Source organism: Bos taurus, chromosome 29 (assembly GCF_002263795.3).
Source record: "Bos taurus isolate L1 Dominette 01449 registration number 42190680 breed Hereford chromosome 29, ARS-UCD2.0, whole genome shotgun sequence".
Taxonomy (NCBI): Eukaryota; Metazoa; Chordata; class Mammalia; order Artiodactyla; family Bovidae; genus Bos; species Bos taurus.
In genome coordinates this window covers 25,037,944-25,054,784 of record NC_037356.1, presented here as the reverse complement: position 1 = coordinate 25,054,784, position 16,841 = coordinate 25,037,944, and the positions used below count along the sequence as shown (strand labels likewise).

The 16,841-nt window shown below is 47.5% G+C and overlaps 1 protein-coding gene across 7 annotated transcripts in view; it reads left to right on the top strand.

The window, feature by feature from the left end:
• The window catches only part of NAV2 (neuron navigator 2), a 423,973-nt gene that overhangs the window by 170,208 nt on the left and 236,924 nt on the right, over positions 1-16,841 (top strand). For all 7 annotated transcript variants that reach the window (XM_002699081.7, XM_059883049.1, XM_010820889.4 and 4 more), the window contains exons 4-5: positions 850-922; positions 12,740-13,010. In XM_002699081.7, coding sequence (XP_002699127.1) covers positions 850-922; positions 12,740-13,010 — 344 coding nt within the window. The remainder of the gene's footprint in view (positions 1-849; positions 923-12,739; positions 13,011-16,841) is intronic.

Sequence of the window (16,841 nt, the reverse complement as noted above, 5' to 3'; positions counted from 1 at the left end):
TCCCTCTGTCAAGTCCAAAGCAATTTCTTTTATTTATGGTTACCACTGACATGAATCAAGCCTGAACATTTTCCTGTAGACCTAAAAGTAATTAACCCTGACAACTGAAGTCAAATTAGACCTTTGGGAATGACCTAATTGCTCTTTCCTGTGGTGGAGGGGCCAGGGGGGACGTGAGCTTGCCCTTGGCGGTAGCATCCACCCTGGAAAGCCTGGAAGGCCTCCCAGACTCTGGTGGGGCCGGGTCCCTTCTTGCCACAGAAGATACAAAGGACAGAGAGGTTGGGTGAGCTGGCAGCTCTCCTCGGTCCTCTGCGATGCCTGCCATCCTGAGAATTTTGTGAGTCAACACTACCCAGATTCCTGCTGAAATTCCCATTCACTCTTTTTATATTTGACTGTTCGCCTCCTCGGGGGCTGGAAACCTCTCCCAGCTGCTGGTGGGGGGGTGGGTCTCCTAACCTCATCCCCACCTCCATGTTTCTGGCAGCTGCTCAAGCGTTCAGGATAGCGCTGGTGACAGTGATCCACACGAGAGCTCCGATTTCACCCTGGTTATTTTTGGCAGCCATGAGCAATCCAAGGCCTCGACTCTTGGCACTGTGTGTGGTTAGGATATTAGGTAACCTTTTCCTGTGCAAGTATAGACAAAGGAGAGTCCTGACCCGCATCCATCCATCCATCTGTCCATTTGGCATTTTCATGTCATTTTTTTCCTCTTCGAGAAACTTAGCAAAATGCACAATAAACCCTCTCTCTGACATAGCCTCTTGTTCCTAATAAGCGATGGCTCTGGAGAAGGCTAAACATTTAATGAGTGTATACTATTGGTTTTTTTTTTCCTCCTAGATTGAAAACATAGATGCCTGCTTGAATTTCCTGGCAGCTAAGGGAATAAACATCCAGGGACTCTCTGCGGAAGGTGAGTGAGCCCTTGTCATGAAGGTACCCTTTCACTGTTCAAAATGCCCAGCTGTTACTTATTGATGATGTTTATAGAGTTCAGCCAGTGGGTCCTGGTAGGCTCTTCCAGTCCTGTTTCTTTCTGGTTGTGAGATTGCTCAATGCTTGTCTACACTTGAGGATGCCACTTTTTGGACAACCTGAAGAATCACTCCGAGAGGGCCGGTCCAACCACTCCAGCCTTGTCCGCCTGGCACAGAGGGAGCAGTCAAGATGGAGCTGGTTCTCTCTGAGAAGGGTTTCATCACACAATGCCGATTTGATTCACATGACCGGAGAGTCAGTTAATTATCAAGCCAGGCCTTATCTGTGGGAGAGATAACACTTAACCACAGAACATATTTAAATCGTACAGGTTCCCAGGGAAAGATGCCTAATCCTTATCTCTTACTTTTATTAGAAGAAGCAGCACTTTGCCTAGCTCCAAAAAAAAAAAAAGCACGTGATTTATTAATGAGATGCTCCATTCTGACATCCTGATTAGTTTTTAATTAACTCCAATTTGGTGGCTAATTAACACATTAGTGTTTGCTGGTGGTTTGCTGTTCAATTAAGTGTTGGTCTGGAGATGGCTGGTCTGAATTCTTAGCCTCCTCAGGCAACGTCTCGCTGTGGAAACTCGCTGTCTCTCTCTCTCTCTCTCTGTCTCCTGTTTGTAAATACAAGCAGCTGCCAGCTCCAAGGCTGCCACAGGCCCCGGCATCCTCCCAAACTCATTAAGCTGCACCTGCCTCCAGTTTTCCCAGAACAGGTAGAGCCGTGTGGGCTTCAGATGACACCACCCTAGCATGCTTGTGTTTCGCAAAGTTGCCTGTTAGCGTCAACTCGGGTGGTTAGGGTGGGGAGGCGGGGAGCGCTGAGGAAAGACGCAGCCCCGTGGAGCAGGTAAATTTGCAAACGTGAACCTTTTGGGCCCTGTTCCTTACCTTTGCCCTGCTGCGTGGTGAAAGCTTGGTTGTCCTGGCTGGGTTTCTGGACTGTAGTCTCGGTTTTGGAGGTGGGCGGCCACTATTAGTATCTTATGTCTCTGATGGCATTTCCCCAAGTGGGACCTCTAATAGGCTGGGGCTGTCCCGGGTCAGACACGATCACATTGCTGCTTCCAGAAGTCTCTGAGTGAGTTCTTGGTGATCAGCCTTCATCTCAGCTCAGAGAGAAGGGTCCACGGAGGATTGCTTGGTCTGGGCTGTGGGCCCTCTTCCACCGGGGATGAGACCTGGGCTGAATGGCATGGGGCATGCACCTTGCTGGGGCGTGGCGGTTGTTGGTGGTATTTTCATGGAGACATAGGGAGATGCAAATTTCTGTTCCAAGGAGCACATGACTTCTTCCTGGAAGAGGGTGCTGGTGCTGGTGTAGGTGGCGGGCACACATTCCTTCTAGTTCCTGGGCATGATTAGATCCCAGGCGTGTGCCCTCACAGCAGAGCATCATCAGGGGCTTCTACAAGTTATGCGTAGCAGAAGGAGCTCCAGGGGATGTAGACCGTAGGCCAGCTCCATCTCATGTGGTCTGAAGATGACCCTAGCCACCCTGCCATCCATCTACCCATTGTCCTGCCTTCTGCCTGCCCTGGCTCTCCCCCACGCCCACCTGCCCCATCTTCTCTATACCTTAAGGCATAGAGAGTCTACTCAACAAATGTTTGTTGAATGAATAAGTATCAACTGCGCCCAGGTGGCTTAGTGAAAAGAATCCACCTGCCAATGCAGGAGATGCAAGAGACCTGGGTCCCATCCCTGGGTCAGGAAGATCCCCTGGAGGAGGAAATGGTAATCCACTCCAGTATTCTTGCTTGGAAAATTCCACGGACAGAGGAGCCTGGTGAGCTACAGTCCGTGGAATCGCAAAAGAGTCAGACACGACTGAGTGCGCACGCACGTGCTTTGAAGGCTCTTATCTGCATCAGCTCCAGCTCTCACAACAGGTGATGGAATTTACAATAGACCAAGTTATAGACGAGGAGATTTTGCCTTAATGGAATTGTGAAGCCTATAGTGAGTGAGTGGCAGGGCAAGGTGTTGAACCCAGGTGATTTCAGAGCTCACGTTCATGGTGTCTGGGGACAGCGGCTTGAATCCAAGCATGCCATGTACAGGTGAAAGCAATCAAAACAGATGCAGAACCTTTGTTCTAGCAGACACTGTCTCAGAAGATGCTGGGCAGCTCCCAAAGGCACATCCTGCAGAGGCACCAGCCCTGGCCCCTGGTCAGTGGTCGGATGTGGCCCCTGTGAGTCTCTGAGCAGAGAAGAACAGACTGGAACCAGTGGGTTGAGAATCAGTCACTGGGCTATAACCATGAAGTGAGTTTTTCAGAAACTGCCCCCACCTGTGCTATGCTAACCCCCATCTTTCCTGCTGGGTTGAGGCTCATTTAGAATCTGGGCCAGAACCTATTTCTCTTTAGTCTTGCACAGTTATTAGGAGAGGCAAGAGACATAGGTTCCATCCTGGGTCGGGAAGATCCCCTAGAGGAGGAAATGGCAACCCCCTCCATTATTCCTGCATGGAAAACTGCATGGACAGAGGAGCCTGTTGAGCCTTAGTCCATGGAGTTGCGAAAGATTCAGATGCATGCACGTGCTTTTAAGGCTTTATGTCATAAATTTAAGAGTAGATTTATGTCAATATTTAAGACTCAGTCTTGTTCATTTTTAAACTTCAATCTCCAACTCAAAGCCTTTTCCTGGTGTCCCCCCAGAGCAGGTGGCTTTGGAGGACTGAAGGGGGGTGGGGCATGATGCCTTCCCTCCCCTTCCCTCGTCCCTGCACCTGAGCAGCCAGGATCGGGGCCAGAGCAGAGAAGCAGAGTTCTGCCAGTGATGAAGCTGCTGTCATTCTCTTGGGTGACTATCATTGCCACTGTCCCGGGTGGGGGTGTCTGTGTGCCCAGCCAACCGGGCACTCAATCCCACGCTGCTTCCAGGGTCTGGTGGTTTTGGTGGTCTGGTGGGAGATTTGACCAGCTTTTCCAGCTCACCCCCAGCTGGCAGCATTCACCTCCCATCCCCCCTGATTAGGACTCTCTCTGTCCATATACTGAGGTGGTCCCAGTAAGGCTGTAGACTTCAGCCTCGTGGGTCCTGCCTAACCCACCATTGAGCAGCAGGAATGTGTGGGCTCTGTCCTCTGCCTGTGGCGATGGAACAGACCTCCCGGCACCTGGATGTCCCCACCTTATGGTCTCTCTCCAGCTGTTTCCAGCTTAGGAGGCCCACAGGCAGCTCTGCCAAGTCTCTTCTAAGCAGGTGTCCCCAAGGGGCCCTGGGGTGCCAGCCCACCACTTGGAGTAAATTTTCTTGGGGCCTCCACTCCTTTGACTTGAAGAAGTGCACGGACCCCACCTTCTTCCTCCTTGGGTGACGGGAGGGGATATCCTGTCTCTCAGATCATCAGTCACGACCACCCTCGCTCACCCTCAGTGCCACTCTCTCATCTGGATCTTCTCCTGATTTGGGGTTGGGTGGGGCGAAGTGGGTGATACTGGTCTTTGATGGTAAGACTGATTCTGGACTAGCACAGTCCTGTGGGGGTGGGGGAGCGGGTGACTGGCCCCAAGTTTTGTCAGTTCCTTGAACTTAAAAATCAAGAGTACTGAGAGCATTTTATCCTCAAATGAGTCTTAGTCACAATTTCAGGGTTATAGGAAATACCTCCATTTGACATACTGTTCAATCATAGGAAAGGAAATCATATACTGAGAACTCACCATGTGCTATCACTGGGCTGAGGGCCGGACACAATTTTTATACCTGATTTAATACCCCAGCAACCTTCTGAGGTCAGGATTATATTACCCCATCTTAAAGATGAGGAAACTGAGGCCAAAAGAGAATGTTACATGTAGCAAAAGGGAGGCCCGCGGGTAAGCATTGATCAAGCTACTCATAGCTGTTGATTTAAAGGCCTGGTGTTGTCTACTGCTCACCACTACCCACACTTCCAACCACGTGCATTACCACTAGAAAATCATTATAGTGTTTAAAGAATAATGTCATATTAATGCTTTGTGTTTTGCTTTTGAAGATGATTGAGCACCCCAAGGTTCCTCCTCTGATTGAAAAAAAAAAAATCAGTGGTTGGAAAGCCCCACAGGCACATCGCCACTCTTTCCCAGTGACTTAAGCAGGTTTGGAAGCCGGGAGGGTGTATGCACCTGTCCTTGAAGCGTTTCAGCAGCTCAGGGCCCTGCCCTGACCTGCCTGTGAGAGAGCCACAGGGAACCTTCGTTCCAGGGCAAGACAGCCAAAGCCTGTGAGCCACGGCTGCAGGCCAAGGTGAGCCCTGAGGAGACACCGCTAGTTTGCAGCTTCTCGCACCTCCTCGGTGTTTCCAAAGGTTGGACCCATCCACTTGCTCCTGGAGACTGGCCAGAGTCCTGTGAGCTTGGGCCTCACTCTGCCTTGGGTGATTGTCTAGATCCCTTCAGCCCCTTTCCTACCACACTTCTGTCACCACTGTCTGTAAACCTGTCCCTGGGAGGAAGGCCTGTATCCCTGGGAGTGTTGGGTTTTTTTTCCTTTTGCAATGAGAACTCTTTGGATTTATTCTCTTAACAACTTTTATAGATAACATGCAGCAGTGTTAATTATCTTATGTTGTACGTTACATGCCTAGTTCTTATTTATCTTAAAACTGGAAGTTGGTACATTGTACATTATACTGGATGAAGGGAGTGCCTTCATCCAGTTCCCCCACCCCCACCTTTGGTAACCACAAATCTAATCTCTCTCTTTTTTTTTTTTAATAAAAACAATTGTTCACTGATTAGAGACAAAGTTTATCTTCAGAGTTCATAAAGAGATCCTAAAAACTCAATAGAAAAGGAGTTATATCAATACAACAAGTTATTCTCTGAAGAGGAAATGCAAATGGCCATTAAACATAGGAAGAAGTGCTTCACCTAACATTCTGGAAACTACTAAAGTAACCTGATACACCTACTTTTCATGCATCAGATGATTAAAAATTGAAAGATCTGATAATATCAAGTGATTGAGAGGTAGGTGCTCTTATCAACTTTCCTTGTAGGAATACAATTTAGACTATTCATCTGGCTGATCAGATTCCATTAAAATCTGAACTATTTGTTACTCATATATTCCACTTTTCTATGTCTCTCTTTGAGATTATACCCGGGAGTTTTGAGAACACTTGGCATCTGCGCTGCCTGGCCCTAAGCCCATTCTCCCGGGATGAGGAAGCAGAGGTTGCGAGGGGAAGGCTTTTCTTATCCAGCGCACATTTGCCAGGCACATCCTGTATCAGGGGCAGTGCTAGGCACCAGGGTACATGGAGAGTCGTGTCAGTCGTACAAAACCAGCTTCAATTCCAATTAATAAGAGAGTTGTGCCGGTGGGATGTACAGGATCCAGTCAGTGGTACCCAAAGAAAGGTAACAGTCAGCTCTACCTGGGGCCGTCAGGGGGCGTCACAGAGATAGTGATGCTTCCCTTGGGTTTTACAAGATGAGTAGGCTTTCACCAATCGGAAGGGGAAGGTGAAGGGGAATTTAGATAGATGTTAGGGCATAGTAATGTGATGGGCACAGAGGACTTGCTTTTTATCAGTCTTGCAGGTTGCAGGCAGGATGATGCTTCCAGATGCCTCTGACAAGGAGTATAGGGGTTTGGCATGAAGTCGATCCCTAGGTCAAGAAGATCCCCTGAAGGGAAGGGAAGATCCCCCCTGAAAGGAATCTTCTCTAAGCAGCGCAAATCCCAGGTTGCTGACTTGATTAGTTCAAACCTGGGTTTGTGGCCCTGATAGCCAGAGACCTGATGCCGAGCTCTCCTCCTCTCATTTGGAGCCAGGAAACCGGAGGTCTTTTTGGACCCTTAGGGTAAAAGCAGCAGGCGGATTGTCTCCATTGTCCTTCTTCGGGGTCTCTGGAGTTCTGCAGTTAGCGGGACCGTTTCTGTCCCTTGCCAGCAGGGGGCGCTGTGGGCTCTACTCCCACCGCCTCATCCACTTCCCCTGTGGGCACTGATGGGCTTGATGAACAGAAGGTCTTCCCCAGTGGGGTTACAAGTCGGCACAGATAGGATCCACAGCCCCAAATCAGCTGGGTGACCTTACACCATGGCTTAAGGGGATTGAATAGGAATTCTGAGTCTACAGTCTAGGCAGCCTTCCCTCTGGCTCCCAATCCCTTCCCTACAAAGCAGCTTTCTTTGTATTCAATTATTCCAATGCTGGTGCCTAAGTAAATCAGACTTGAGGTCTCTTTTAAATAATGTTGAAAGAAAATAACTCTGTTATTCTCCCATCTTGCCCAACATGCCCTACAGCATCTATGCAGATTAGGAGCGGTGAGTGGGAGTAGACATCAGTCGGAACCCAAGGCGATTGAGTCAAGGCAATACTGAATTTTAGTGGGAATTGGCCTATGGTCTGTATAGTTTATTCTTCAGTTTATGGGCAGGTGGCCATAGGAGAGAAACCAGAGCAGGGCTTTCGTCCTGGTTCCGATGCCCCGCTAGCTCAAGTCTCCTTAGACAAGCCATCTCTCTCTCTCTCTCTCTTTCTCTCTCTCTCCTCTCTCTAGGCAAGAATACTGGAGTGGGTTGCCTTTCCCTTCTCCAGGGGATCGTCTTGACCCAGGATTCAAACCCAGGTCTCCCACATTGCAGGCAGATTCTTTACCATCTAAGCCACCAGGGAAGCCCATCTCTCTCTAGGTCTACTTTTTTTTTTTTCTTTCTAAAGATCAAGAGTGTGAGGATAGTTGATCAGAAATAAAATGATGCTGTTTTTCCAAAGCCTTAGGGAGTGTCTCGGAGAAGGCAATGGCACCCCACTCCAGTACTCTTGCCTGGAAAATCCCATGGACGGAGGAGCCTGGTAGGCTGCAGTCCATGGGGTCGCTAAGAGTCGGACAGGACTGAGCGACCTCACTTTCACTTTTCACTTTCATGCATTGGAGAAGGAAATGGCAACCCACTCCAGTGTTCTTGTCTGGAGAATCCCAGGGACAGGGGAGCCTGGTGGCTGCTCTCTGTGGGGTCACACAGAGTCAGACATGACTGAAGTGACTTAGCAGTAGCAGTAGCAGTAGGGAGTGTCATGGGGGAACATTTTTGTGGGCTGGTGGATTTTGTTTTTAGAGAGCCTGTGTAGCCAGCTTACCAGGCCTTGTGGCACACAGACAAATGCCATTTGGAAATAAGAAAAGAACACAATTCTAACTATTTTGGATACTGTTAAAGACCACCCATGGCATGAACTGTGTGTCTCTTAACTCCAAACAGAGCATTCACTCTGCTTGAGTCTGTGTTCTGAAATGGATAACATGTGGTCTATCCATATAACAGGACAACGCCTAGCAATATGCGCAGGTGAACCTTAAAAACATGCTCCATGGAAGAACGAACGTGTAGTTGCTTAGTCATGGCCAACTCTTTTTGACCCTATGGACTGTAGCCCGCCAGGCTCCTCTGTCCATGGAATTCTCCAGGCAAGAGTACTGGAGTGGGTTGCCATTCCCTTTTCAGGGGATCTTCCTGACCCAGGGATTGAACCCAGGTCTCCTGAATTCTTCCATGGAAGAAGCCAGATGCAAAAGACTACAGGTCACATGATTCCACTTACAGGAAATTGGCCCAGAATAGGCCAATCAATGAAAACAAGATTAGAATTTGCCTGAGGGGATGGGTTTGGGACTTGATTACAGATGAGCACTTTTCAGGGTGCTGGAGAATCTAAAACTAGAATTTACTAAATTTACTAAAGATCATTATACACTTGATTTTGTGGTTGTAAATTATACCTCAATAGAGCTGATTTCTTTTTTAAAAAGAGATGCTTACTGAGTTTTCTCTAAAATGAGATGATCATGGTTGGCTTTCTTCTTGAGGCCTATGACTATCTGGAGGGGATGTGTAGGAAGGAGGGACAGCTCCTTAGGCTTCTTGTAGGTGAAGAGCCCTGTACCCTCCAAAGGCAGCAGGTACAACAACCTTCTTTTCTGAACCAAACAAGGAAGTACAGAGACAGGCTTTTATTTTCTCCTTTAATCCTGTTAATCTCCATAGCATCCCTATGGGGAAGGTGTGGCACACATTTAAAGAAGAAAATGAGGCTCAGAGAGGTTAACTCTTGGAAAAACTTTGAAGTCTTCAAATGATGGACTTGAGAAATGCAAACCCCGGTCTTTGTGGCTCTAACAATCAGTGATCCATATAGTAAAAATGCTTCCTCCTAAGAAACAGTGTATTCATGAGAGCACTGGGCCCTTTCACAAATAAAAAGAGGTTTTTGGGAAGAGTAGAACAGTTCTGAGCAATAAATGACTGAACATCATAGGGAGAGACTATGACAAATCCGGGTCCATTCATCTGCCCTGGGCTGGGCAGGTGGATTGTGAGGGAGCCGGCGTGGACACACCTACCTTTTGCAGGAGCAACTCCTGATCCTCTGGCTTTGCTGTGGAATTGTTAGTTCCTCCTGCCTTTGTTTTTCTTGCGTGGTTTTTAAAAAAATGTATTATGGAATGTTTGACACATTCCATAATAAAAGAATACTTCTATTATAGAAGGAGAATAAAGAATATTTCTGTGCCTGTGAGCTAACTTAATAAGGAAAACACTATCCACTATCTGGGTGCTTTTAAATTCATGACATGTGATGGGGATGTAAGCAAGCCAAGTTATACCATATTGGGTGACTGAATGAGATCATGTATGTGAAAAGCTTCATTGGTATATGCTAATTAGTAATAGCTCTATAAAAGACACTGAAATCTTACATAGATTTCATCTAGCATGATTATAGCTCTATTTTCATCATCCAGGGAATTCTATTTTTAGAGGAAATTGTTTTCCCAAGTTCCTTAACAGGTCCTGCCCTGCCTGCCAGCCCTTGATTCTGGCCCTGCCCCCTGTCATTGTCCAGCTGAGTTAACCAGGGGGACATCACCTTACCCTCCACCTTCCCACGAGGAAAATGCCCATTTTCAAGAAGAACATGGAGACTCAGAGGTTGCATCTTGCAAAACCTCAGTCTATAGACTGAATCATCCCATCCAGACCTCACGTCCTGTGACATTGGTGTCCTTGTCAAAACATTTAGACGCAGCAGCAGAGCAGGCCGTGGATGTGTTCTGCTTTGGTTTCCTTAGGATGGAGAAGGAAGCAGGGGTGAATGGTTAAAGCTGAGCTTACCCAAAGAAATGGGAGAGGGGGGGATTTTCCCACAGTTGGTGAACTTTCTGTGCTCCCTGCATCGCACACAGTGGTTTATAAGCATCTTGACTTGTCCATGTGAGCCCTGGCTTATACCTGTTGTCCTAATGTAATTAAGAGTGTCTTCCTCTCACTCTCAAAAATGCCATATGATAAGATGTCACATAGTAAAAAAAAAAATAACCATAATTTTTTTAATGCTGATTAGAAGTCAGCCTTTTTATTATTTTTTAAATTTTTAATTGTAGGATAATTGCTTTGCAATGCTGTGTTAGTTTCTGGTGTACAACAATGTGAATCGGCTAAAAGTATACATATATCCCCTCCCTCTTGAGCCTCCGTTCCACCCCAGCCCTTGTCCCACCCGTCTAGGTCATCACAGAGCTCGGAGCTGAGCTCCTGTGTTATGCAGCAGCCTCCCACTAGCTGTCTGTTAACACACGGTAGTGTATTATAAGTCAATGCTACTTTCTCAGTTCATCCCATCCTCTCCTTCCCCCACTGTGTCCACACGTCCATTCTCTGCAGAAGCCATTATTTTTAAGGCGTGTAGCTGGAGCTCTATGGAAGCTCCCACAGGATTCTGGAGCTGTGGTTGTCATATAGGAACCAGGACCGGTGAAAGACGTTTACCAGTGTGCCTTCCCCTGTCTGCTCAGATTTGATCTGCAAAAGCACCTTGGCAGCAGGGCAAGCTGTGAGTGTTGTCAGGTGAGGCCCAGAGAGATTCAGTGACTTGCTCAAGCTAGAACGTGGTAGAAGCAGACTGAAATTCAAGCCTTGCTTTTCCAAAAGCCGGGCTCCTGATGGTTTTCTCCCACAGTCAGCACAAGCTAGCTCCCAAAGAGTGAAAGCTGGATTCTAGTAGTCTGTATTATCACTTTCTTCAAGAGCCTGGAAAGAGGAGCTCTCCAACAGGAAGTAATTCAGCCTGACCTAGTCAGCAAATCACACCCAGGGCACTGGCAGGCTAACAGGGGATAAGCCTTGCTTCTCAAAGAACCCCATTCATGCCTTCTGCCCTTCAGCTGGCCATTGGAGGAAACTCTCGTTCCTTTATCAGCATCCTCTTGCCAAGCCTTGGGTAACCTGAAGATGTGTATTACCCACACCGGGGGTGGGGGCTTCCCTTCCTCCAACCCCATTCCCTTTAACTCCCTTCCCAATTCAGAAACATTCAGCCTAAGGGTGGAAGTAGAGAAAAGCAGACACATTAATTTGCTGACAGAGGTCCGTATGGTTTTTCCAGTGGTCATGTATGGATGTGAGAGTTGGACCATAAAGAAAGCTGAATGCTGAAGAATTGATGCTTTTGAACTATGGTGTTGTTGGAGAAGACTCTTGAGAGTCCCTTGGACTGCAAAGAGATCAAACCAGTCAATCCTAAAGGAAATCAGTCCTGAATATTCACTGGAAGGACTGATGCTGGAGCTGAAACTCCAATACTTTGGCCACATGATAAAAGAACTGATTCATTGGAAAATACCCTGATGCTGGGAAAGATTGAGGGCAGGAGGAGAAGGGAACAACAGGACGAGATGGTTGGATGGCATCACTGACTTGATGGACAAGCTCTGGGAGTTGGTGATGGACAGGGAAGCCTGGAGTGCTGCAGTCCATGGGGTTGCAAAAAGTCAGACATGACTGAGTGACTGAACTGAACTGAAGGGTGGAAATGAAGCAGAGGGAGCCCCCAGGTTCCCCCTTCTCTGTCCCACATGCTGGGTGGCCATATTGTTTTACCCTCAGGGTCACTTTAGACCCTGGCCATCAGCATCTGGTGTTAAAAGAACTGTAGAAAAGGAGGGATTGCCCAAGGAGATATACCATTACATCCATAGCTCCTGCCTGGAAATAACTATTTCATTCCTTCTCTGAAGCTCTTTATGCACGCCTTGAGGCAAATACATTTTAAAATCTGAAAAATTCCATCTGGAATGAAAAATTTTCTTAGCCCCACTCTACACACACATTTTTTTTTTTTTTTAATGTAGGGGGAAAAAATGTTTTTAATGTGAGTTCTTTGCGGAAGCAAGCCCTATGGCTTATCCCCATACCCACCCCAAACTCAAGTTGTTTATTTGATGGACAGGAGACAGCCATGTATCTGAGGGCAGGATGATTGAGCAAGGTTAGGTGAGGATTTTGGAGTGGGCCGGCAGCTACTTGGCACGCTCCGGGTGGCTTGAAGCATGGAACTGGGATTTGGGGGTGCTGTGTAGACACCAGTGAGTTTCCCCTGGTGCCTCCATCCCTCGAGCCCTTCCTCTGCGTTCTGGACAAGCACAGTCTTGCTCGGGACTCTGTCTTTTTCGGTTGTGTCCTTACTGAGAACTTCCTTCTCGCGCTCGCCAGACATCCCAGTTGCAACTTGCCTCAGGTACCCACTCTAATCCCAGTGGGGAGAAATCAGCTAATTTCTCTGGCCAGATTTTAATTGACTGTGATACCAATTAAGTGTTCAGGAAATCTGTCCTATCCTAGAGGAATTAAAACTCATGCGGGGGCTGATACTGCCTCCTAAAAGGGTGTGAGACAGGGCTCCCCAGAAGGGCTTCCTCCTCTAACCAGAATCTCCCTATTGTCTTGCAGAGATCAGGAATGGAAATCTCAAGGCCATCCTAGGCCTCTTTTTCAGCCTCTCCCGGTACAAGCAGCAGCAGCAGCAGCAGCCACCGCCGCCCCAGAAGCCGCACCTCCCCTCGCCACTGCCACCCCCCGGGTCCCAGGTGGCAGGGGCCCCCTCCCAGTGCCAGGCTGGCCCTCCTCAGCAGCAGGTGCCAGCCACCCCCCAAGCCCCGTGCCAGCCTCACCAACCAGCGCCACATCAGCCGTCAAAAGCACAAGCCGAGATGCAGTCCAGGTGGGTGCTACTCATCAACTGATAATTCGGCTTTTCTCAGGGTCTTCTTCACACTGACCCCCTTCTAGCTTGCGCCCCATGTGGTTCGCATTTGCGCTTCTGTAGGTCTGAGAACTACCAGTAGTTTGTGGGGAATCAGCATGACCTTGAAATGGATGTGCCTGGTGGAGATGGGGGCTATTAAGAGATCAGAGTCGCCAGGCGCTCCTGCCTTAAACTCTAGCCTGTTAACACACACATGCTCATAGGCAATAAACAGCCCCTAAAATAGACTTCAAACTTCTTCTGCGTGTCAGCCTACAGGCTGGGTGTTCAGTGTTATACATACAAAGCAGTTTCGCTTAGTGGAGGCAGAAGTTCTCCAGCAGATACCTCTGTTTTGCCAGAAGAGAAATCCCGAGAACCCAGAAGAAAGATAGCAAGTGTTTTTTAGCAGGACGAGAGGCTGCCCACTCCTCTGAGTGGGCCAGTATCTCCTGAGGGGGAGCCGTTCCCAGTCAGTGTGCCTGGGTTTTGTTGACCTTGGAGATGGAGGAGCAGTGTCTGCTATGGCCCTCTGCTGTTTGGATCAGGACCGAGTTTTTGTTGGTGTTTCCAGAGCATCTTGCAACAATGGTATACCAGCAGGACGACAGAACAGTTACCGTCTACTGGGTTCACATGCTAATAGCTGCATTCCTAAACAACACCGCAAAAAATCACCTCATAAAACATTTAATGAGGGGGAAAATATAGAGGAGGGGATTAGGAACTAGAAAGTTTTTGACTCATAGCAAAGTTTTGGAGAAAGCTTTTTTTTTTAAGCTATAACACTTTAGCTATCAAGCCTAAATGCCACCACTCAAATTGACTGGTTGATTTCATTGACTATGTGCTACAGAGTGATGGCTTTTTCCTTCCAGTACCAGCACTAATAATCATAGGTTTTCTCACACACCGTCATACCCTTGGTAGCCATTTGTAGTTGGGCGAAGCACAAAGTGGTTGAAACAAAGCAGCTGCCCTCGAGATGGTTAATGGTCACAGCTGTATTTCCCCGGGAGAAGTGCTGCTTCCCAATTGTGATTGTGTTAAAACCAGCAGTGACAGATGTGATGTAAATCAGAACCCCTAATTAATTATCTAATTATATCCAATTTCATTGTGAAAATTTGTGGGCCAGTAGGAATGCCTGGACTAGCAATGAGCCCTGGACAGCCAGGCAGCCAGCCTCCACACCTCTGCCCTGAAGGGCCCCCTGGATGAAGCCATTCTGTGATCCCTAGTGGGGTCAGGATGATCACATGATCTGGGCATCATATCCCACACTGCATGCTGCAGAGTACATATTCCCTGGAGAGCAACTTGCAGGGGAAGGGTTCTACTGGGGGGGGTGGGGGGGCAGGGAATTGGTGCCTGCTCCCTACATCCTACTGGAGGAGGCAGGCAAAAGTGGGAAGAGAAATATCAGAAGTGGTAGTACAATAAGATAATGGGATTCAGAGGGATTGGGTTCATAATTTAAGTTGGGTTGATAGGTTTCTCTGAGGAGCTTGAAATAGGTAGAAATAGGAGTGATGGGGGCTAGCCATGCAGGTGTGGCATAGATCAGGGAGAGGGGGAGCAGCTGGTGCAAAGGCCCTGTGGTAGGAGTAAGCTGGGCAGGTTGGAGGAGCCGAGAGAAGGCTAGTGTGGCTGGAGCTCCATGGGCGAAGGGGAGTGTGAAGTGAAAGGCAGCCTTATAAGCAAAGAGAGCTGCCACCATTGACATGAAAGACAGTGTGACCAGTCACCCCTGGAGCTGTGTAGTCCCATAGCCCTGAAACAAGGTCATAGTGACAGCTATACAGGCTGAAGAGTTGGTATTTCATTCTAAAGGTAACTAAGCCAGTGGACAGTCTTGACCAGGAAGGAGACTTAATTTACAGGTTGTTTTTTTTTTTAATCACTTTTGTTTCTCTCTAGAGAATAAGACTGTGGAAGGGTCAAGAATAGAAGCAATGACCCCAGCTTAAGAGGCTTTGTGGTCTTCCAGGTCAGCGGTCTCCAACCTTCTTGGCACCAGGGACCAGTTTCGTGGACGACAATTTTTCCATGGACCAGGGCAGGGTGGTGGTGGTTTCAGGATGATTGAAGCACACTGCATTTGTCGTGCACTTTATCTCTATTACTGTTACATCAGCTCCACCTCGGATCGTCAGGCATTAGCTCTCAGAGGCGGGGGAATCCCTGCTCTCGGTGACAGCGGCTTAGATCAAGGTGGAAGAGCAAGTATGGAGGTAGACCAGTTCAGGCTATTTTAGAGGATGAGCCAACAGGACTACAGGTAGATTGACTGGAGTGAGGGAGGGAGGAATCACAGATAAGTCCTTGATTTCCGGCTTGAGTGGTTAGGCAAATGGTGGCATTTACTGAGATAAGGAACCTGGGGGGAGTAGGGGGAAGGACATGTGTACCCTGGGAATCTTCAGAAGAAGATGTAGAAAGCACTCTCAAACTGAGCCATGGAACTCTTCTTATAAGAGGGTCTCATTGCGTATGGTTCCAAGGAACACGTGTTGAAAAACACTGGGCTTTGGTCATTGAGCTTTGATAGCCCGAGGCATCCTTCGCCACAGTAAGCTTTTGTCCTCTCAAAAGAACCAGATGTCTCAGTCAGGATACCCATCTCCCAGTAAGAAAAAGCATCCTCTTGTTAATAAATGCTTTACCTAGGGGGACTTCCCTGGCCGTGCAATGGTTGAGATTTCCATTTCCACTGCAGGGCGCACGGGTTCCATCCCTAGCCAGGGAAAAAGGATCCCGCATGCCGTGTGGTGTGGTCAAAAAACTGCAAGAGCGAAAAATAGATGCTTTGCCTAAAGAGCAGCCACACTCACTTAAGCCAGGTTTTAATGTCCATTTTTTTCAGAGTGGTTCCTGCCATCGTCCCCCCCGACCCTGCAATGTGGTGATGAGACAAGTCGGGCCCTGGAATCGTTCTGTGTCCTCCTTCACCCTTTACTTGGCCTCCTTCACCCTTTATTTGGCCCGTATTGGGTTACCTTAGCAGATGACTGGTTTTATCCGTGACATACTGATGCTTTCTAGTTTTCCTTCCGGAGGATAATCTTGTTCTCAAAGTCTAGAGATGTGATACTCCATACTCATGCACTGGCTGTAAATTTAAAAACAATAAAGTCACTTCTCTGGCTTAGTTCCATTGTATTTCTATCCCCGAATTCTGATAGCCCAGATCCCAAGGGTAATGGTTCAGACCCTTGATCATTAATGTCAAATGTTGATACAACCCCCAAATACCAGGTTTGTGTTGATCCTTCCTTAGAGCTCCACTAGGCACAAACATGCCTAAACATCATCCCTCTCAAGAGAGCAAATACTAAAACTTGACAACTTTTCCATAATGTTTATTAATTAAAAAAAAAAAAAAAAGAGTTGTGGAAGCTGAGCAAGGAAAATTGAGATACTGGCATGAAGGAGAAAGTAGTTCCTCCATGGTAACTAAATGGAGACTCACTTTTCTTCTCATCAGCTTTTCTCATTAATTTACATGATGGCTGAGAAGTCAATCCACCTTTTACCTCGTGAAGTTCCTCTCTATCTGTGTCTCCTTTACATCGTATCAATATTTAGCTTTTTAGAAAAAAAATACAAAAAGAATTGCTTTTTTAAAAATTCATTCACTTCTGTCTTCCTTCACATCCTAGGTTTTGTGACACCAACATTGTATTTCTCACCTCAGATCCTTTTATGAACATATTATAGGTGGTATGGACACAAGAAAGATAAATATTTCTCTCTTTCATAAGGCAGTAAATAAGTTGAACCATTTATTAAGTCCATCCATGATTC